Genomic DNA, 23,000 nt, shown 5'->3' with positions numbered 1-23,000 from the left:
TTTATATATATGGATGAGGGATTGAAAATGCAACAGCAACAACCTGAAAGCAATTTGGAGAACTTGGGTTTGTGTTTTTGAGGCTGTTATTTAAACTCAAAACACAGTTGCATAAGGTCTAACTGACTAATTTACCTTCTTCTTCTTTGTACCATTTTATTTGTGTATATTTATTTCAAGGTTGTAGATTTGTCCTGTTTGGGGCTGAATTTGTTCCCTGTTGTTGGTGGATGACCTGCCCTGAGGTGGAGAGATGCAGTTGCTTTTGCTGATTAGTGGTCACATGATGTGTCCTCACATGCTCTCATCATCTAAAATTATGTTTATGTTAAAATGCATCAGCAGATTTCTCAGCTTATTGATTCTGAATAACGAATACGTTAATAATTAATAATTGTATATTGTGTTTTATTCTGATTTTGTTCTGGAGAATGTAGAACACCAGATGATGTGTTGTTAGATAAACTGTCAGGAAAACCACTGTTAATGTTTGATATTATTGTATTTTTGAGCTTTCAGAATATTTGTGGAGCACAGGGGACAAACCCCAGTGGACTTTATGCAGTGCTGGTTCCTGCAGTGCTGAGCTGATGTCGGCAGGTTCTCTGACTGACAGAGAGCTGGATTATTAGAGACAGGGCTGGATGATGGGAGTGTGGACAGTTCTCAGTGTGTTTCTGTCAGATGTTTCCCAGTCTCAGCACCACCTTGACTGAGCTATTAAGAGGGATTTTCCCCAATTTGTTCTCCCAGTGGTTAATGATGGCCCAGCCAGCGCGTCGGAGTATGTGTCAAACTCACTGAAAGCTCAAACCAGACACCACATCTGCTGCTGGACAGTTTTGTCATTGACAGCCACACGCTCCCTCCTTCGTCCCCTTGTGGCCTTCTTCAGCTCCTGTCCAGCTGTACTGATGCACTGTCAAGCCTCCGTCTTCAGACTTTAACTGTGACCGGGCTCGATTTTATACCCATTCACCTAACTCAGAGAATTGTCATCCATCTGTCTTTGTCTCGTGAGGAGACTCAGTCTGTCAGAAGATCAGTTTTGGTTCCTTATGGTCACAGTATGTCTCAGAGAGTCTGCCTTCATCCTTCGGTCTGTTCCTTTAAACAGAAGCTTTGTTCTGTTTTACCATCTACCACTATCTTTGCCACCTCTACATTCCCATTAAAAATAATGGCACCACATTTATGGGGAGATCCTTCCACATGTATCACAGATATTGGAAGCTGGTCCCTGCGCTGTATGGACAGTAGATTATACATTTTGGTGCAAGATAATCACACATGACACATATCTACTTTGGGTGCGAACAGGAAGTTTAATAACCAAATACAAAATAACTCAGGAGATAAAAAGTGATGCCTGGTTGTAATAAAACACAAAGAGAGGCACAATCGGAATTTATCTTCCTCTGTTTGCACATTTAATTATGTAGTCATCAGAATAATATTAAGCATGCAACATGAACAAACACACAGGAGATTCTGCAGACAGAATATAAATTTCCACCTATCTCAACTCTCTGATCTCGTGATCAACTCTTGATCTCACAAACGGCCTCAGGCTGTATTCACACAGACTTCACTCTGAGCTACTCTCATTCCAATACGAAGAGCGAGGACAACTGGAGATTTAAAGTACTTTCACATGATACACAAGATGTAGAAGTGGTAGAAACAGCACCGAGGAACCGTGAGATGGTGACGGAGAGGTGAGTGTGAGGTGGAGCTGGATTCTGATGAATGTGGGAGTTATTTAAAATGAGGACCTGTAGAAAGCTGCTCTGATGAAGAGGTCAGGTTCAGATCAGATCAGGGTGAACGAGGGCAGATTTAAGATTTCAACAGCTGTGAAATGTTTCAATCACAGAAACTGTGGCAGGATGTGACTGGATAGAGACAGAGAAATGTCCTCCAACAGCTGATTGACCTGCGGTGGACACAGGGGGAGGAAGAAAGGGAGGAGGCAGAAAAAGCTTAGCTTCATTCATTTTAAAGGGGAAAGTGTTATAGACTGTTACAGATCATTACAGCTGCTTTCCAGAACTGTAAAATCCTGTCTGTGACTATTACAGGTGTGACAGGTGTGTTCTGGTCTCCTTGAACTCACTGTGTTGCTTTCACATGGGACAAATTTACAATTCAGCCTTAACATTCATGTGACCTTCTAAGTTGAACCACGAGCTTTTAACTGAGAGGTGTAAAGACTGAATAATCCTGATATTAGTACTGTCATTGATCTATTCTGTATCTAGTCTGTATTTCACCTAATGTTTCACGTGTTATTTTGGACTCCTTTTGGACATTTCTTGTTTTCTAATTAAAGAAGGACAATATTGTGACAGTATGAAAGTAGTAATGAACTAACAAGGAACTATGAGCTGAATCTGCTGCTCCTCTTGGCTTCACAGAGACTAAAGTTTTGGTGTCTGAACCAGAACGTTCCTCTTTTGGTTCACTCTCATAATATGTTGCTGGTGAACAACATATTTTTCTCAGGAGCTCATAAGGACCCAAAACAATGAGTACTGGATTTAAATTCACCAGGTGAGCAGAAAAACAAGTCCCATTACTCTTAATTTCCTCCACGTTTCCTTCACTTGCATCTTTTGGTGGAGATTCAAAGTAAAGATGTTGGGTAATGAAGAGAGGAACAAAGGAAATTAGTTTTTAGACACCAGAGATGTTGTTTCCTCTGAATCGTTATCTAGGCTTTGGGGGTGTCCTTTAAGATAGAGGACCAGACCAACTTCTGGGATGATCCAGGTTCAAAGGAGGATTAATTAAAGGAGGTGGGATCGACTGAATGTTGCTCAGTAACTGCTGGATTTGAGCAGTTCTTCCACTGCTCCGGGCTACAAACAATCAGTCATAGCAGGTTTCAGTGAAACTAAACGTTGAAGACGTCAGCCCAGGTCTAAATTGGCTGTATTCCTGTTACTGTACCTCATTATGTACATGTACAGTATAATCACCTGAATTGGAGTAAAGTGAGAGCCTCATATTGTGCAGCATCACTAGAGCGTTTTAGAAATCCTGGAGAATAAAAGTGTCCTGGAGTTTAATCTAAAGAAAATTGGTGCAGATGTAAAACTAGTGAATGTGAACGTGTGTCCTTTCCTTTCTCTCACATTTTACTTTCATCTTACTGTTTAACTTTCCTCCTTCGCTCCACCTTTGACTGAATTATTGATCCCGTGTCCTCGCTCTGCATCCTGTTTCCTTCTGCTCTGATTCAAACACCAGCTGTTCCTGATCAGGGACAACAGGAGGGAGACGACCGAGCGGGCAGCTGTACCGCGTGTGTGTGGGTTTGTTAATGTTTGCTAATGAGCCTTGAGGTTTCTGAGACCAGTATGTCGATAACCAGGACGACCTGTGGTGACAGCGCTGCCAGTGCTACGTTACCTGCTGATGAAATGCTTTACTTCATTTGTATGTGTGCTGCTGACAGGCCGTGTGTGTCTCTGTGTGTGTTCGTACAGTCAGACCCTCCAGGTGAGGATAATCGATGATGAAGAATACGAAAAACACGAAAACTTCTTCATTGTGTTGGAGGAACCACGCTGGCTGAAGAGAGGAATCTCAGGTATGATTCACTGCGTTTGAAATGTTAACTTTAACATGTGTGCAGCTCTTACTTAACTACACTACCTACACAGGAAATGAATGAATGAATTAAACTTCATGTGTATGCAACATCTGCACGTAGTCATATAAAAGCCTTTAATGTTCTGCACTCATACAGATACAGTTCAGGCCAGAAGTATCTGGGGGACAGTTTTTATGCTTTTGCCTTTTTACAAGTGTAGACACTCATATTTCCATGAATCATTCTATCTCCTCTTGATTTTCCTGGTTTGTTTTGTTCTCTTATCTGCTTCAGTGACTTGTCAGGATCAATAAAGTTTGAATATATCTTAGCCACAGACACACACACACACACACACACACACACACACAGCTACTAAGTCATTCGTTCATTCGTTCATCCATTACCTGTCTCTACAGACGCATGTGAATCCTTATTTCTTTAGAATGCACAAAGACAGGATTGTTGTATGGGATTTCAGAGGATCTTCACTCTAACAAGCTGTCCCCCCCCCAGTGGGTTATTAACTCAGACATTAGATAAACAGCAGCAGCTGTAAGAAAGATGAATAAGAGAAGAGATGTTATTAAAGGTAAATCCAAGGAGAACAGTTAGTGATGACTTGTTTGTAGAGAATAAAAAAGATTAAAGACAAACCTCATAAAACTCTTTCTGAGTCTCTGTGAGTTAGTGTTGGTTTGATATATTATTAGATATCTAATCAACATCTGATGAACACTGTCTTTTTCTTGTCCACTCTCCCTCCCCCTCTTTTTCTTTACAGCTCTGCTGCTCAATCAAGGTAAAAACATCTTTATTCCTTCTATTACAAACTGAACATCCAAGTTTGATTTGATTTGTGTGGAAACCAAACAAGAGCTGCAGCTAAAAAGGTTTTCACTTCTAATTATTAAATATAAAAAAATAATTTATTTTTCAGTTCAGTCCAGTAGATTTCAAAAAAGGAGGTCCTGAACCGCTTGTGTAGAATATTTGAAAACCCTTCATTTAAAGTCCAGAGCTATACAGACTGACTGCACCTCAGGGTGAACATGAGAACTGTAGAAGAATCCTGTTTCTCTCCATATTGAGAATCAGTCCACATTATTATGTGCAGCGGTAACAGTTAGTTTGTGAAATGATAAGTGCTGATGTGTTGATACGAGAAGCAGTGGTTTAGGGTTCTCAAGTTGTTGTGTGAATGATGACATTGTCCAGTGTTTTGTTTTGTTCAACAATCCTGAACCTTTTATTATTTAGTCTATAGTGATAAACAGGAAAAACAGCAAATTCTAACAATTAAGATTAATTAAAATGACAATTACTGCATTGTCATAATAGGAATAATTAAGGAACACAACAACTAAAGCGGGGTATGTGACAGCTTTTACTTTTACATCACAGCATCAACAGATGTAGAAAGATGCCACATGGCCACATTCGTTTTTTTAAACCTGGGTGTTTTTGCACAGACACGTGAGTAGCAGTGTGGTGGTGTTGGTTCAGGCAGTATACAAAATAATACAATATAAGATCTGGAAGCTCTGTGATGACAAGATGAAATAAATCACAAAGACAACTAATACTCTACAGTACAGTACTCGCCACAGTTTCTCTGCGCTGCAGTCGTTTCCTCTGCAGCTCCTCTGGTTTCCTGCTCGGCCAGGACATTGTTTACTGTGTCCCACATTGTAACGACCTGGCTCACATTGCTGGCATCTCTTTTACCTTTGCAGAGAGAACCAATGGGTGTTTGTCTGTTTACATCGGGATCACAGTAAATCTGGCTTCTCTGAATTCAGGCACATTGGAACAGTTTGAAAATAAATCTTTACAAATGAGTCGGCAGCTGCACGTTGCAGCTGTGTGCTGTGGACTGATGCAGATATATGAACACGTTTGTTTCTGTTCTCAGAAAATAAAGCAAAGAGCTCAAAGCTCAAGCCTGTGAGTTTTCTAATTTAATTTGATGAAACTTTGTGTGCGTGGGAGGCAGAAGACAAAGTTAATGAAACATCTTAAAAACATGACTGATTTCTTTAGATGAAATTAGTTGTTGGGTTTATTACAAACTGGAGAGAGCAGAATAATGGTTCTGATTGAATTTAATGTCAAATCTGATCAGGAAGTTCTCAAAATATACAAATGTAAAGATTATATTTTCTGCAAATAGCAACATAGTAAAAAGAACTTGCAGTCAGAACACACTGTCAATGCCTTTGTGCTCACTAAGGAGGAGGATTTATTTATTTCCACTGTCCATAGGTCACTAACGTGACACATTAGACGTTTTCCCAAATTTAAAATCCAGCAGCTCAGAAAATGCAAAGGAAGAATCTAATTTCGTTTGTGAGTTTACTCCAAACTGTGGTAATAAATACTGAAGTGATGCTTTCCATGTGCTGCTTTACTCTCAGACCTTTCATAATTAGACCCTTTGAAGAGAGGGGAGCACTATAATCCCTGCATGCTCCTCACCCACACACAGACTCACACTGTCTACTGGTCCCATTGTTCCCCTTTTGTGTGTGTCCTGAGCAGAAGGACGAATGAGAACAGCCACTTACAGCGGATATGGAATCACACTCAGCACACAGTGAGGCTGGCGAGAAGCCTCAAAGTGTTTCTGAGGCTCTTTGTGGACCACCAGAGTGTTACAACCTCTATTTGGAACAGAAAGAAAATGCTTTTGGCTGATTGGCTGATTCCTCTGTTGTTTCTGTAAGAGGAGCTCTGGTTGGTGTAAATGCTGTTGCTACTTGCTCGGCAGTGGATCAATAACACAAACTGGGCCACATGTCAGCATTAATCCCGTCTTCTGGCTGGTAGCTGTCTATTCCTCAGCCAAATGCTCGATGGAAGCAAAGGGAAGAAATATAAGTAGATTGAGATTAAGCTTTGTGAAAAGTAATTGTAGTTCTGTGTCAAACTAACCAGAAGAACAGACCTGATTTCTAGCTCAGCAAGTCTTCATTCAAAATTCATCCTGTTGTTTTTACTATAATTGTGTTATTGTTGCTGATTAAAGATCATGGTGGGAATTTTTAACATTTAATTACTGTTTTCTCCCACAATAAGTCACGCCCCTTCTCCTTACACCTGACTGATGTATAGAAGCAGGTTTAGTGCGGTCCAGTTAGGTTTAACACTGCCAGTTTGGGAAAACACTGCAGGAAGGATTATAACAGATCCCATGATAAATTTATTGCTCATTGCCTCCTTGTGCTCTACATTAACATACTTCCCCTGTGAGTACAGCTGCAGTTGCTCTGTCTGGCTGTGCTGAGTGAAGTATTTATGTATTGATAATTTCACCATCACAAAACAATGTGTAGCCTCATAACAGAGCGTATAGTAATACTTTAATATAATTTAAAACTTTCTCACTGTGACTACATAATAAAAAACAATCAGATGAGGCAGAATATTCACACATACAATAAACTTTCCTCCTACTTCCAGATGTCAGTGTCAGATAAGTCAGTGTCTCTGTTTTTTTTTTTATAGCAAATCAACCAAATTATTAGCGTTTACATTCTGAAGAAACTTTCCACACCTGCTCTTCTTCTAATTCTTCCTCTCAAACACAGATATATCACCCATCTGTCATCTTCTCATGTCTCTCCCACACTGTGTGAGAACATGCAGAACAACAGACTCGGATACACACAGTAATGTCGTGCAGCTCTAAATAACATGCTGACTCACAATCAATTATTCATAGAGGTAGAACTGACATTTTATTTCCAGTCCACATTCAGTGTTGGTGTCTCATTTTTTACTTTATATCACCTCTCTCTCTCTTCCTTCCCTCCCTCCTTCTCTCGCTTCCTTCTTCCCTCAGAGGCAGCGGAGGGGCAGTTGAGTGCTGAGGAAGAGGAGGCCCGCAGGATAGCTGAGATGGGGAAGCCCATCTTGGGCGAGCACAGCCGCCTGGAGGTGGTCATCGAGGAGTCATATGAATTCAAGGTGCACCATCAATGTTTTTTATTTTATTCTAAAGGGTCTCTACTGTAATAACAGTGTCCTGTAGCCCGGCACACATTTAATCTAGCAGGTTTTCTAAAGTCCTCAGAATAAATGTTGTTGCCGTATAGATCACTGTATATGTTAGTATATAAGTCATATATGAAAAGTAAATTTAAAGGCAGCAGTCAAACAGCAGGGGCCCAGCCACACAGCTATAAAGAAAACCCAACAAATCCCCCTTGAGCAGCACTAGGCGACAGTAGAGAGGGAAAACTCCCTTTTAGAGGAAGAATCTTCCGGAAGAACCAGGCTCAGGGTGGGCGGCCATCTGCCTCGACCGGTTGAGGTGAGTGTAAAGAGAAGAGCAGCAGATGAAACACTGGGTCGGTTGGTAGGACCAGTAACTGCACTGTGACAAACACTCAGCTCTGAGGGAGAGGATACAAAGAGGAAGAAGACACAAAGCATTCACTGTACTTTTCTGTTTATGTTACATCATCCACCTTTACGCTCTAAGATCTGATATGGGTTAGACTAATTGAAAATGTCCCCGATGCAGCGGCTCGTTCAAAACATCTGAAAGTCTCGTGTTGTGCACGGTGCTGCTACGAGAGGAAGTGGTCCAAGTATCTGAAATGAGCACTGGACTCAGGTGTATTATAAACAAATTAAAGCAAATGAGTTTACTGGTATGGCTGAAAGTCTCAATTCACTAAAGGTCCAACTCACTGAAGGATGATATATTCCTAATCCATCTGTTTTAATTTCTACTAATTTTAACTTTAACTTTTAATTACTGCTTTTTATGATTTTACCAGAAGCACCACAGGGAAGCTGCGTAGTACTGTACTGTAACTGGAGTCTGTAAGTGAAACAGTGAAAGTTTCAAAGATTTCAAACTATTAAATTAACTAAATTGTACCATCAGTAACAGCAAACTCCTGTAAAACAGCTCTTGCTTCTATATAACGTTAAAATCATCCCCCTCTTTATCCACTGCTGATTTAAACCAACACAGATGAAGGTTTATTGGAAAGAAGTGGAAGCAGACGTGTGTGCAGATGTTTTGGGTTAAATTGCCCGATAAGCTTATTACTTGGTTGTTAAATGTGTTGTGACGTTGTCGGCTGTGTCTTTCTGTCACTGATGAAATGTGCGGTGCCTCTTATTGGCAGAGCACCGTCGATAAGCTCATTAAGAAGACCAACTTGGCGCTGGTGATCGGCACGCACTCCTGGAGGGAACAGTTTGTGGAGGCGGTCACTGTCAGCGCAGGTGAGCTGTTTGTGTATGAGTGTGGGTACACTGTGTGGAGAGGTTTTAGGCCATAACCACCTCTGCGAGGACATTTTGAAAGACTGCTAGTCGGTTTAGGGTTAAGGTGAGAAGTAGAGTTAAGTTTAAGTTGATACGCTTATCTGAGTTTCTTTAGTTCATCACAGTCAGTAAAGACCTTCAGCCAAATAAAATAAAAAATATCAAGTAGTGAACAGTAACAGTAAAATCCTGAAACACATGAACACAGGTGCAGGCAGATGTCATACATTAAACTTTTTTAACTGAACAGTTGGTGGGACTCTGATTTGTAACTGAAGGCCACCATCTAGTGGAAAAACAGATGTTATTACGCTCTAATGTGACTGAGTTTATTTAATCTGAAGATGCTGTTTTCTGTCTGTCTTAAACTTGCTGAGGCTGATTTCGCTCCTCCTGTTTGTCTCCCCTCAGGTGATGGTGATGACGATGAGGAAGGTCGTGAGGAGCGACTTCCGTCTTGCTATGACTACGTCATGCATTTCCTCACTGTGTTCTGGAAGGTCCTGTTCGCCTGCGTGCCGCCCACAGAGTACTGGAACGGCTGGGCCTGCTTCTGCGTCTCCATCAGCGTCATCGGTCTCCTCACCGCCGTCATCGGAGACTTGGCCTCACACTTCGGCTGCACCGTGGGGCTCCGGGACACTGTGACCGCGGTGGTGTTTGTAGCTTTGGGAACTTCTATTCCAGGTGAGTGAACATCTCACTGCATCAGAGCAGGTAAAACGTACTTTACATATACAAGTACTCAGCTAGGAAAGTTTTTGTTTCAGCTGAGTTACTGATATAAAACGATGAACTTTAAATTTTTTATGATGTTGATAATATAAATGTACCAGTCTGAGCCTTGTTAAGTTTTATTAATGTACAGATTCAAGAAGAAAACGACTTCAAAAACTAATTTTTGAAGAATTTACTTTAAGAAAATCAGCAGTGCTTAATTTATTTTAATACATCGTAATTTACTATAGTTAAATACATGTCTACACTGATCTAGTGAGATTTAAATTTATTTATTTTTAATGAGAAATAATTTCACATGAAAGATCAGGGTGGTTAGCTGACTGAAGTGGATGAACATGGCCTTCCACCTGTCAGTAGCTCTCATTGTACCAGTGTCTAAAACCCACAGACACAATGAAAACATGACACCACACTGTTTAAAGTCGTTGTTGCTGAAAAGATTTACCCAAAGTGACAGTAATACCACTTAATACATCACCGAATACCACGTCAAGCATTAAACTGTCCAGGACTCGTACTTTGTTTAACAACCTTTGTGCCACTATGTGAGCACGTTATCCTGTACAAGTTCAAAGCTGGAATCATAATCATGTCACACACAGTTTTATCTGGTTCTCTTTTTGTCCTGAAAGACGTTATTTCCCCAAATCAAACTTTTCAGTCTTGTTATTTCGGTCTGTTCTTCATAATGAAACAGTAAAGTGCAGGAATCTCAGTGTAAACCGGCATCTTTCCAAAACTAACCACAACAGCAGCATCAGTTGTGTCAGTGGGGGAATTTTTATTGTTATATTTTCTCCATCTGCACATCTGGATTAAGACACAGCGCATACCCACGCTGTGTCTGCTCAGTTGTTTTCTATTCTTTTCTCTTTTCTCTGTCGTGTCTTTTTGTGGCTCGTGTCTCTCTTTGTGTTCGTTCTGCATGTGATGTCCTTCTCTATCCTTATTTTGTGTCTCTGTCGTTATTTTCTTTCAGATTTTTCTGTCTTAGTGTATCTTCACGTAGCTGTTCAGTGTATATTCGTGTTCACCTTCTGTCTCCTCTTATCTCTGTCTTATTGTGCAGTGATAAGTCATTTTAACATGATATACTGGAAATGGCACCGTCCATTGACACCTCGACTCTTGGGCCTGTGATCTGTAGGATCGTTCAGTATAGGTCCAGAAAGTTTTATGTGAAAATAAAAAAATTACAAAATATTTACTCTCTGCACCTCTCTTTCTTTCTGTTCTGTCAGACACCTTTGCCAGTAAAGTGGCCGCCATGCAGGACCAGCACGCCGATGCATCGGTAGGAAACGTCACCGGCAGCAACGCCGTCAACGTGTTCCTGGGGATCGGCGTGGCATGGTCAGTTGCTGCCATCTACTGGAGAATCAAAGGGAAGGAATTTGAGGTGGAACCGGGGTCGCTGGCTTTCTCAGTCACGCTCTTCACCATCTTCGCTTTCATCTGCATGGCTGTGCTCCTGTTCAGACGCCGGCCCTCCATCGGCGGAGAGCTCGGCGGCCCGAGGAGGTCCCGCCTCTTGACCAGCCTGCTGTTCCTGGGTCTGTGGTTCCTCTACATCCTCTTCTCCAGCCTTGAGGCCTACTGCCACATCAGTGGCTTTTAAAAAGGGAATAAAGAAAGCGCCGAAAGAATATTGCACAGCAACACACACATACAGTTACATTCAGTCCATGTAGTCCACAGTTTGTTTAATAAGGCCCATGCATCTCGGAAGTTTGCTGCAGGGATACTATATTTCAAAATACGCTCACACACACACACGCTGTATTATGTGTATACAGATCTCAGCAAACACAGATGCACAGTTAAAGGCATGACAAAGGGTGAGAGGAAGTGTTTGTGAAGGGTGAGAAACTCAAAAGGTTACAGCAGCAAGGTTTTAACAGGAGACTGTGGAGGTTTCAAGCTGTAAAAAGGTTCACGTGAGTTTAAAGCCAGGTGGGTTTGTGTTAGGTTGGAGGATGAGGTGGCTGTAGATAGAGGAAAACCTGTGCACACCTGACAAATGATATCCATTGTATTAAAGGAGCAACATCTTTGTTTCCTGCTCTGAAACCGGTCTCTCCCACCTCTGGCACAGCTTCGTGTGCACGATACAAGGAGTGGAATGTTTACAATAACGATAACAGGACGTTTGTTTACTACAGCAGGTTCTTATGAAGAGACCAAGCTTGTCTAATACACAGGATAGATGAAAGCAGTTCTCCACACGCGCTGTAAATAGTTAATACCAGTGTACATATAGAGTGCAGTGAATCCAGCAGGCGGACAGTGACGTAAATAATTCACCTGAATGTGTAGCTGCGTTTGTGTAAGTCAAACTACAGGGAGTAAGAAGATGAAAAACAACAGTCGAACCCCCCATATCCTGAACAATAGAACAGTAACAGTGACAACAAAAGGATAATAAGCTGGTCAATTACAGTACAAGAGCCATACATCTTCAGCATCTCACGTTCCAGTGTGTACTGGATGGTTCTCTCTCTGTCTCTCTCTGACAGGCGTTTGTGTATTAGATTGGAGGATTATCTTTGCATGTATAGTGAGATACAAAGCATCTTTACATAAATATACTGTCTTAAAGGGAATGATCAAAATCCACCTGTAAATTACATCTTTGCATTTGTGTCTGCTCAGCTGGTCCTTGATGTTTAACCTCTCTGTGTGTGCGCAGGAACATAAAGGACATTTTATCATCAGAAAGACCTAATATGTCCTCACACGAGCGCACGCCTGCTGTGTGTCAGCTTTGTCGAGGTATTTTGTTCCTTCCCTGTGGACTGAGAGCTGAGGGCAGACACTTTCGTCAGTCATCAATGTGTGTAGTGACAGAATAACACATTACTGTAGCATGTATCCTGACAGACTAATCCTTCACATGTAGTGACAGCAGCATGGTCAGACAAACCTTAACAGTCTTTGTTTACCTTCACGAGCCTCCAAAGCAGTGAATTACAATTAGGTTATTTAAAATCTGTTAAATAACAATTAGGTTATTTAAAATCAGCTCACACGATCCTAACCTGCACTTTGACTAAGATGCAGAATGTTAGTCTGCCCCACATTCACGCTTTATGATAGCACCCGTCTAATGCCTTAAGGAAAACTCTCAAGTGATCAAACTAGTATTCAAGCTTTCAGCTGTGTAAACTGTGCAGGCTGAACTGTAACATGCTATTTTAGGTTTTACTTTATTTTGGTTGATAAACTGTTTCTTATCTTGTGGGAAGGGATCGCTGTAATTTGTCCCTTCTCATAAGTTAGTGCTTAAAGCACCATGTAAGTAGACAAAAAAAGTACATTTAAAGAAAAGTCTGTACAAAACAGCAGTTTACAGTTTGTCGCTCAGCAGCAGACACATGTAAAATGGAAAATGCAGTAAAATGCACACGAGCAACTGAAACTACTGACTGACACAAGTAGAAAGTTGCAAACCAGTAAAAAAAAAAGAAAACAACACATTACATAATATTCACATATTCAGACATCCTCTGATTTGCTGTGACCTTTATCTGCAGACAACACTGAGATACATGAAGCTGAAAAGTGTACAATACATAATATGATAATAACTAAATTATTATAAATAAAGAAAGTCCAGCATCCTTTTCTACAAGTTGATTTATCATGTCACCACATCACAGTTGACATTAATATATCTAGTATCAGTCACAGTGAATATACTGTAATATATTCTGTGAGGGTGTTGTACTTTGTGCATTAAAAACATTTCACCACAAATGAAAAGTGCTAAACAAGTGACATTGTTATTACTGTTATTATACATAATGATATTGGAAAGATTTGATTCGTTTACCCGTAATTAATATACTTTGTAAACTTTCTAAAGCCAATTTTGTATCTTTTCCTCGCAAGCATAGCCAAAGTAGATTTTTTGGTACTTCTAAATAATATATAGCATAGTATAGAGTAGTCAGTATACACAGGTGGTTGTGTAGATGACATCATTAGTGAATTTAGTGGATTAGATTTTGATATATTTTCCACAGAGGAAGCTCCGATTGAAATGCTCCAACAGTGACGTGTATCACAAGCGAACAGGATTTCATCTTGTTTCCTAAAGTTTGTTGTGTGCCGACTTGTTTGTGTTTGTATGTTTCTTCTCATGGGATAATTTAGATATTTATTTATTTATTTAACAAGAAATTTATTTATCTAAAAATAAGCTGTGCTTCAGATCCTTGATTTTGGAGTTTAGTTTAAGGAGTGCGGTTTCATGTGCAATACGGACTTATTTTGTTAGGAGCTTTGGCGAGAGGTCAGTTTACATGTTTTTCTGCTGCAGTACTTGTCGTAGTCCTCCGCCGGTATACATCTCTTCATCCAGTCCTCTTGAGGGAGGAGTTTTGAGTGTAAGTAGCATGTTTACGTGAAGAAACTGTGGAACATTGCCAGTATGATTGTCAGTCTGGGTTGTCGTGAGCTAAAGGGGGACGTATTGTTGTTAATAGCGGCTGTGAGCTAGATCAGTCGTAACATGAACCTAATCGTAGTCTGCTCACTAAACTAAACCAACATGTGGGCCTGAGATTTCACACACACACACACACACACACACACACACACAGGTCTGCTATTTAATGTATGACTGGGTACAAACTGCAGCACCGGCGGCTCCGCAGTGAATCAGCTCCCAGCTTTGTTCCAGCAGATGTGACCCAGATGTGGCTCAGAACTGTCTACAATGTCCGGACAATGTTCCTCGTTTCCATGAACTTCTGTATTAACTGTTCTGTATCTTGATATGTTGCCTCCCCTCCATCCAGCCTCTCCTCCTCACCCTCCCTCCCCAGTGTGTATCTGTGTTTGCCTCCCCTCTGTGTTCCTCTGCAGATGCATGATGAATCCACGTGTACGTGTGTTAGCAGCATGGTCTACTGTGATGGACGCCTAAAGGCACATGTTAGCAGGTTGATCCCCCACAAACCCAAACACCACAGGGGCTCTTTGTGAAATAAAATGAGCAAGTGGCGCAAACAGACACAACTACAGCTGCAAACTGACATGAACAGAAACACAGACACCGAGACGGCGTTTACGGATTCAGTGTCTACTGCCTACGTGTTTTGTTACCTTTACAAGCTGTGAAAAAAAAGGAGCCTGCTCTGTTGTGTCGAAGCTATGTCTGCAACATCCTAAGTCATCTTTTTGTTTGTTGGTGTATGATATTTCTGTGTCTGTGTTAGTGTCCCCCCTCTTATCCTCCTCTTCTCCCATTCGCCCCCTCCCAGGTCTTGCTCTTCAGTGTGTCTCTCTGTGAAGTTTTTTCCTGTGATATGAAAATTTCTCTCTCTGCCTGAACCTTTGTAGGGAAATAATGACTGAGTTACTACAATATCATGTGATACATATACATTTATTCAATATTGTAATAAATTATTAACTGAAGATGATATTTAAGTTTTTTTATGAAATGTGGAAAGAAAATCTTAGAAAAAGTAACTTGTTTTTGAGAACATGGCATGAGGTAAAATGTGTTACTGAAAGAAAATGAAGGTCTTTAAATCAAGTGAAGTTGACCTTAATTTGAATATAGTTTATTTATTTTCAACGTGTGATGTGTCTGTGTCGTCATTTTGCACCAAATGAGCACTCAGCAGTTAAACCCTGTGACAACAGACGTCCTTTGTATGCTGCAGATTTGCTATAACCCTACATTATACAGTACTTCTGTTTGCAATGACTGTTGGCTGACTGTAGTTCAGGTGTAATAAACACAGTATTTGACTTGTATATGGACTTTGATAGCAAAAATATATATTGCATAACATATGCTTTCTACTGAGTTCTTTGACTTTGAACAAGACATGTTTGTCACTTAAAGGACCTGATTTCACTTTTTCAGGGTTCAGTCAGGGATAAGGCAAATTAAACCAACCTATAATGTCTGGTTAGTCTAGGTAGTTGAGTCAAACTGGAGTGCGTTATATCAAGACGTGTTTCTCAAGTTTTGGATCCTCATTTGTGGAAAACATCTCCTAACATGGTGCTCTCCAATTTGATTCCCCCACCCACCATGACCTCATCAATAATAATAAGATTTCAAAGGTGTACCCATGACTTGAGTGTATATCAACCACAGAACACAAGTTTGAGGAGTCATTCATTGTACAATGTAATAAAATCAATACATAAATATAGAAAAAATCAATAATAATTTAGCTAGTTTAATGTTTTAGTAGTATTTAAAAATCTAATAAATGAAATAGTGATTATATAAACAAAGTTAAACTAAAGTCAGTGTCAGTTTAACTAAATTATAAATAAATAGGAAGAGGTGTAATTACCGGAAGTGTCATTGTGCGCAGAAGCGGATGTGCCGCACGTGGTCACGGGGTTGCTTTCCGTTGCTGGTGTTAACCCGGACAACAAGTAGGACAGGCGTGCGGAGGAGCTGTTGATGTTCACACGAGCGGTAAAGAGAATTCATTCTTCATAAATATTCTTGTATTAGTTAAACACAGTACCAGTTTCTATTTGAGACGGCTGAAGTTGGACCTCTGCATAGAGCGGAGTCGGAATCTGTTGGAACCGCGGAAGAAGGTAACGCTAGCTAACGCGTGCCGCCGCCATTGTTTATTAGCAGGCGGAAAGTAAGGCCTTGTATTTATTTCTGGACGTTAAACGTATTTACACACACACCAGACATATACTATGTTCGTGGTTTAGATTATTATCTGTAAAAGTAGTTCATTGTATCCGATTGTTATTTAATGAAGCATTGGTGGGGGTCGAAATAGCAAATGTGTCAATAGACGGATCCCCGCGTAGCGTCGTTTAGCTAACTGAAGCGGACATGTCGACAGTCGAGTTCGGACTTAATATCAAACTTACAATAAATAACCGCTATGAGAAAGAGGTTTAATAACGTGTGGTGAACACAGAAGCCGCCTGGTTTAACAAACTTCGGCTAGTTAATCACTTGCACCAGCGGATCTGTAATTATCAAGACGACGGGTATATTAACGTTATTATATTCAGTACGATAACACATTAGTGTGTAAATGAATTAAATTGAGCCGAATGAATTTTTTACCTTAAAACAAACAGGAAGTGACTCGAATTGAACTAAAGAGACCGAGTTCGCGCGCTAACACACTGTTTCCTTCATAGAGGATAATAAAACACTTAGAGATGGCAACTCTCTAATTCCTACAGCTTAAGTATGATGCTGGTGATTATTTTCATTATCACTTAATTTAGCAGTACTTTAACATTTTTTGTTTATCATCAATTGATAATAGTGAAACAGCAAAAACCTTTGGGGATTGATGACAACTAAAGTTTATACTACTGTCTGTGTGACAGGAAAGAAAAATATTCAAGTCAAGACCTAGTGATTAAGAAATAAGTCTATAACAGGTCATTAGTTCATTTGATCTATTCAAATACTTAAGATTTTACATTTATCTAGAGAGGTATCTGAAATGAAAAGTATTTTACTTTTGAATAACCCTGTTGTTCATCCCAACAGGTAAGGAGAGATGTCATACTACTCATCCTCCCGTAGTTCCTCTCGGGCCACAGACTGTAAAGTGTATGTTGGTGACCTGGGCAATGGTGCTGCCAAGGGAGAGCTGGAAAGAGCCTTCAGTTATTATGGTCCACTGAGAAGCGTCTGGGTGGCGAGGAACCCACCTGGGTTTGCCTTTGTGGAGTTTGAGGATCCTAGAGATGCAGAAGATGCAGTGAAAGGCATGGACGGAAAGTAAGTAGTTAAACCTTTCTGTTATATGAAGTCACATTATAAGTGTTTCTCATTTAAGTTCAATGTGTAGTGAAATAAAATCAAGGCTACTGCAGGAGCAGAAGCAGTCTTGGGCCTCTTTTATGGACTTGTTGTGTTATATTCAGGGTCCTTTGCGGTTCCCGAGTTCGTGTAGAGATGTCAACAGGCCTCTCCAGGAAAGGCCGTGGGCGCCCCAGTCGACGACAATTTGATCCCAATGATCGTTGTTACCAGTGTGGGGACCGGGGTCACTACGCCTACGACTGCTATCGCTTCAGCAAGAGAGGCCGTAGAAGCAGGTGAAGTATTACATTCGACTGTTTGTGTGGCTGTGGATGATATGATGCATTTGTTCAGTGCATTTCATTGTGTTTCCATATGTTGATTGTCTAAATTAATCTATAAAATTTCAACAGCAACAAATTTCTTTAGGTGTGTTGTATTGACCACATGAAATATATTTAGTTTACTGAGGAAATCATAAAAAAATCACATTGGAGAAGCTGGACCAGAAAAAAATAACTGACTCAAAACAATCTGTTTATTGACTAAATTGTCATATTTAGGTTTTTACACTGGCAACCTATTTCCCATCTTGCAACCACCAAAGAACGAAAGAAGTCAACTAGTTTCTTTCTATTCTAGGTCTCGCTCTCGTTCCCGATCCCGCTCCAGGTCTCGGTCCCGTGGGCGTCGCTACCGCTCTCGCTCCCGCAGCCGTAGTCACAGCCGGTAAGTCCGTACCAAGTTTTGCACAAAGTCCAAACACTGGGACTTTTTGTGTCAGTTTTTGTATCATGTTTTCTAAATGGCTAGCTGACATAACCTTTATTATAAAATTGTATTTAAATGTTGTTGTATAGGAAGAGGTGCAGTTGTTTGTCCCCTAATAGATGATAGTGAACCAGTTAAACCCAGTGTTTCATTTTATTTGTTTTTTTGTTTTGTTTTTTGTCTCAGGAGCCGCCGCAGATCTCCTTCCTATTCTAGGCGCAGGAGCAGGTGAGGAAACAGCTCAGTGAACAATAAGAGTAATGTAATGTAATGGTGCTACATTGGTTCTGGTGCTTTTTGTAATGAAGGAGAAATGTGAGATATTTTTCACGGACCAATTCAGAACAGGTGGTTATGTCCCTTTTGTATTAATTAAATACATGTGCGGTGTATTTTTATTTTTTCCATTCTGTTTAATGCCTCCAGTGTTGCCCTCGTTCCCACCACAGCTGTCACTAAACCCATGTTATTTTCTGTAACATTAGGTCTGGCTCCCCAGCCCGTTCCAAGTCCAGGACTCCAGTGAGAAGGTAGGTGTAGGAGAAGGTTTAGAAATTATACGAACACAGTTCTTTCATCTTGGGGGCATAATTGTAGAGTAAAACATACAAAGTATGGGTGTACACGGTTTTGTGTCACGGTTCAATCTTGTAGAACTGCACCTCAACCCAACCTACTACCAGCCTGTTGGAGGCCTCTAACCTTGGATTCTTCCAGTATTCCCCCAAACCTTAAACAATATCCTGGAAATATCACATTTCTTGTAAGTGGACCTGTCAGTTGTCCTTCCTCAAGGTTTTTACCTTAAACTAATATTCTAGAGTAACATAAGCATCAGCAGTGCTGCATTCAAGGGCAATACAGAGTATAGGTCATCTGTGTTTTGAAAGGTCCTGAGTGTAATTGAACAGAAAAGTGACATGGTAGGCAAATACCCCAAAGAGGAATTAGTATTTGGCCAAGACGGAGACAAAAGTTAGAGAACTTCCTAACACGTGGTGGACCAGTCAGCAGCTTGCTTAACGGGCTTGTCGGCACAACATAGTGAGATTTGAGAGGTCTGCATCTGCTTCTCTGCAAGATTCTTCAGCTTCCAGTTACTCCATTTCAACCTAGGTTTGCTAATATGTTTATATCAGCTGAAGAATAACTCAAGCTTCATCTTTCGGAGGTTTAGCATGTAAACGTTTTTCTTTTTCTTTTTTTTTTTCCCCAGTCGCTCAAGATCTCGCTCTCGGTCTGGCTCTGCACCCAGAGGACGCTCTGCCTCCCGGTCCCGCTCACGATCCCAGTCGGCCAACCACAAGAGGAACAGGTAAAGCCTCAGTCTGCAAGTCTACGATTCACTTGAACAGGTTGTAGGTTGTCTGAGTTTCTAGTGCTTAGTCCTGCCAGTTGTCAGTATTTTTGTCAAGACATTTAGATGTAACACCTCCCTATAAAGAAGTCTAAATGACCTCCATTTTAGTTCAGACCACACAAATCTTGCGTTTGAGGTTCAGTTAGCTAGGTGCTCCATCCTAGGCAGGGAGTGACTGTTAAACCTGTTAGACCCTCCTATCTGGAAGAGTCATGCTGTCACCGATCAACTGCCACCTGGTGATGAGACGGACAACCACCGAGACCTTCTGCTTCCTCGACACAGTGAAGTCTGCGCCTTCTGCCATATCTTCTGCCTCCACTGTTGGCCACTAGTAGGGTGGGAGGGTTAGAGGACAGGGCCTTGGGCCCTTGTCTGAGGTAGGAAAGTATTAAGTAGATAAATGGTTGGGGCTCTTTCTTGTGCTCTCTTTTCCAGCTCTTGATAGCTCTGTGTTGATTAGTCCTGAATGAAAAGAGAGCACATGAAAAGAGAGCACATGAAAGACTCTGAGAGTCTCTGCTCAGCCTGCAAACTGTTAGCACTCAGCAGTTAAAACTCATAAGATGCACCCATATCCTCTGTACTCTTGCTTTCTTTTGATCTCACCCACCCTATTCAGCCTTTTTCTTAAAAAAAAAAAAAAAAAAAAAAACAATTTAGGCTGACACAGCAAGAGATGTTAAGTAGACATAGTCAGAGATAAGATTATTAATGTTTTATTTTTTCTTTACTTTTCATATTCTATCCTGAATTTGGCTAGATCAAGAAAGCTCTCCAGATAAATATTAGCTGAGATCAGATCAAACACCATTGGTGTTACTTAGGGTAAGCATCTTTGCAGCACAGTTTTGTTTATTTTTCATATTTTCTTTAAAGCGTGTGGTGGGAGCTGAGCACTGCACTGACACCGCAGCTGATCCCAGGCCCAGGGTCTGCCAGCTGGCGGTGTGTACGTCCTGCGGGAGGGTGATTAAGCGCTGACCTGAGATCAGCCTTCGCCTGCATCTGGTGTTAGACAGCGAGAAAGAGGTCGACCTACCGACCCAACCTTCCCCTCAGTGATTGGGCAACCGTCTGTTCGACCGACGCACACGCTCAGACGAGATCAGCCCGCGCACACATAGAGTTGTTCTACTAGAGTCACCCAGCCAGCCTTCAGATGTACCGGGGGCTGACCCACACAGATCAGAGTTCGACCACTACCTTTTTAAATCCATTACCTACCTACCAGACCCCCTACCTACCAGAGTTCTTCGGCCTCTGTCTTAGCTTCTGAAAGTGAGAGAAAGAGCTGACGAGAGATCAGTCTTCAAGAGCCTCCCAGCGCAGTGTCTCTTCAAGTTGTAGTCATCCGTCCTTTCATCCTTCGCTTCTCTGTACTTGTTGTTTCTGCCACTGTCTCCAAAGGTAACAAAAAAATCAAACCCCCTGACAAGCTCATATTCATGGTGAAAGAAAATGCACAGGGTTGATGTAGTCTGGAAACTGGTGATTATTGAGCTAAAGTTGAGCCTTTAACCTGCATGCTCAGGGTACAGGTGTGTGGCTGGATGTGAAAGTGAGTGGATGACTGAGTGTGGAGGTGACGGCAACAGGAATTTTAATGAGCTGAAATCTGAGGAGGTTTTGAGATATGTTATTCTCCGTGTGTCATACATGTTGCAACATCATTACCATTTGAAACTGATCATTTTAGTGGACAAACTCAAATTCTTCTCTGGTTATGATGTAGAACAGTTTCCATCCAGTTGCTGCCCCTTTGTCTTTTGCAGTAATTAAGTCCTGCATCTCTCAGAGCAGCAACTATGGTAACAGTCTTTTCTACTGACAAGTGAAGAAGCAGTTTCAAGGACTAGTTGCCTTAAAAAACCTAAAGAGAGATTAAAAATGAACCTGTGGCTCTTGAGTTGAGTTTGGCATTTTTCTTCAGACACTTAATAATGGTGCCCATCCAGATTTCACACCTGTACAGTTTAATAACTTGGCTCTTTTTTTCTGATCATTGTTCCAGCCTCCCCTGTGGCAAACTAACTCTTTTCTGTTTCTGTTTCAGTCGTTCCCGTTCAGCAAGTCCAAACCGAAGCCCGACGCCTGCAGACGACTGAGTGAAGACGACTATTTGTCCCCTCTGCCCCTCTCCTTAACAAACAGACCCTCAGCCCCTGCACCCTGTCTGCTTTTTACAGCCCTACAGCAGCTGATTTTTGTATGTTTGTCTAGACCCAGTTAAATTTACATTTCTCTCCAGGACTGTTGTCTTTGTGTTGAAGCTTCAGTCAGTATAGCAGACTTGACATCTGATAGGATTGTTTTAAAAGTTCTTCCTGCTGCATGGGTCATCATTTTTCTGAGACGCCACATGACAAAGAAGATACAACTATGTTAAGGTAATATTGGATGTTGCAGTTGACTTTTAGCAGTGATTTGGGCAGTTCATACAGTAAATGCAGTGGAATGTAGCTCAGTTGATGCAGTTGTAAGGACACTGTAATGAAAAACTGCTTTTATTCCTTTAGCTCAAACTTCTGAAACGTAAAACATTTCCTCTTTGAGAATGAGCAAAATATTTTTGTTGTTGTTGTTGTTGTTGTTGTTGTTGCATTGCACTGCTCTTTAATTTTTTGAGTTCAAACGTTTCCACTCATAATGGAATAATGAGACTGACCTGCATGCCTTTAAACATGTCACATTCCCACCGTTGTTTCTGTACTGCACTGCCCTTTTTACAAACGTGATCAACTTCTTTTTGTCCTGAATCGATTTTCCCCATGATATGTTTTAAAAATATATACAGTGCTTAACTTTGAGTTCTGTTAGGGCTGCTTTAACAGTTTTGTTCTGTTCTTGGCTTATACGGTAAGACAGTGGCGGTTTTATTTTTGAATAAACTTCAACATACCTCAGTGGTTTGTGTAGATTCTTTTACTCATACATTTGTCGCAGTATTTGTCCTGTTTCCTGGTCAGACTGACGTATGTGCAGAGTTTAACTCTACAGTGTAAAGTGTCTCTGAACTCACCGTGAGTTGAAGACATAAGCAACATGATGTATAAGTTTCCAACTTAGAGAGAACACTGAGAAGTGGAGACAAACCTTTTTAAACAGTTCAACTTTAAGAGGTAAAATATGTATTTAATTAAAACTTAATAGACTTATTAGACTAAAATGTGCAGGAATTTTCCTTGTTTTCATACATGAAGACGTTTAGGAAATAGTTTGTCTATTGGAAGTTTTTTCTTTTCAAATACTTCAGTACTGTATTACCAAATTACTTTTCCACTGAAAAAACAAATTGTACTGTTCCAGTGCAATTCCTATAAAAAGATTACAACCTACAGTCAAGAACGGGAGTCCATACTAAAGTCGAGTGTTCTTTCTATATTTAAAACCATTAATAACTGTTAGAAAGTCACTTGTCTTCTCACAGATTCACTCACTGCTCAGGAGACGTCATGTTTTCTTGTCTCGCTCCA

General features: G+C 40.8%; 2 protein-coding genes across 5 annotated transcripts in view; both read left to right on the top strand.

Annotated features, from left to right (window-relative positions):
* slc8a2b (solute carrier family 8 member 2b) overlaps positions 1-15,301 on the top strand; it is a 115,615-nt gene extending 100,314 nt beyond the window's left edge. The window contains exons 13-18 of the mRNA XM_026371149.1: positions 3,492-3,595; positions 4,383-4,400; positions 7,443-7,567; positions 8,743-8,842; positions 9,296-9,571; positions 10,867-15,301. Of these exons, the coding sequence (XP_026226934.1) occupies positions 3,492-3,595; positions 4,383-4,400; positions 7,443-7,567; positions 8,743-8,842; positions 9,296-9,571; positions 10,867-11,243 (1,000 nt within the window). The 3' untranslated portion in view covers positions 11,244-15,301. The remainder of the gene's footprint in view (positions 1-3,491; positions 3,596-4,382; positions 4,401-7,442; positions 7,568-8,742; positions 8,843-9,295; positions 9,572-10,866) is intronic.
* A 678-nt stretch (positions 15,302-15,979) lies between these two features.
* Positions 15,980-22,433, top strand: srsf7a (serine and arginine rich splicing factor 7a). 4 transcript variants are annotated; one of them, XR_003299564.1, is made up of 9 exons: positions 15,980-16,076; positions 17,136-17,369; positions 17,516-17,689; positions 18,036-18,122; positions 18,351-18,392; positions 18,650-18,694; positions 19,381-19,479; positions 20,404-20,934; positions 21,581-22,433. XR_003299564.1 is itself a non-coding variant. In XM_026371062.1 (8 exons), the coding sequence occupies exons 2-8, from the start codon at positions 17,146-17,148 to the stop codon at positions 21,630-21,632; spliced, it is 723 nt and encodes a 240-aa protein (XP_026226847.1). In that variant the 5' UTR covers positions 15,980-16,076; positions 17,136-17,145; the 3' UTR covers positions 21,633-22,433. The 4 variants fall into 4 exon arrangements, 3 of the variants coding, with proteins under 3 accessions (XP_026226847.1, XP_026226826.1, XP_026226839.1); XM_026371062.1 differs by lacking the exon at positions 20,404-20,934; XM_026371041.1 differs by having other exon boundaries at positions 20,404-22,433.
* Positions 22,434-23,000: the final 567 nt, after the last annotated feature.

Source organism: Anabas testudineus, chromosome 13 (genome assembly GCF_900324465.2).
Source record: "Anabas testudineus chromosome 13, fAnaTes1.2, whole genome shotgun sequence".
In the NCBI taxonomy this organism is placed as follows: Eukaryota; Metazoa; Chordata; class Actinopteri; order Anabantiformes; family Anabantidae; genus Anabas; species Anabas testudineus.
This window is presented reverse-complemented; position numbering and strand designations above follow the sequence as displayed.

What these genes read in the sequence shown, in the direction of transcription:
- srsf7a (XM_026371041.1), top strand. Translation starts at nt 17,146, where the DNA reads ATGTCATACTACTCATCCTCCCGTAGTTCCTCTCGGGCCACAGACTGT. An exon ending in GTGAAAGGCATGGACGGAAA is followed by an intron (nt 17,370 to 17,515) that starts GTAAGTAGTTAA and finishes TGTTATATTCAG; the next exon opens with GGTCCTTTGCGGTTCCCGAG. An exon ending in TCCAGGACTCCAGTGAGAAG is followed by an intron (nt 18,695 to 19,380) that starts GTAGGTGTAGGA and finishes TTTTTTCCCCAG; the next exon opens with TCGCTCAAGATCTCGCTCTC.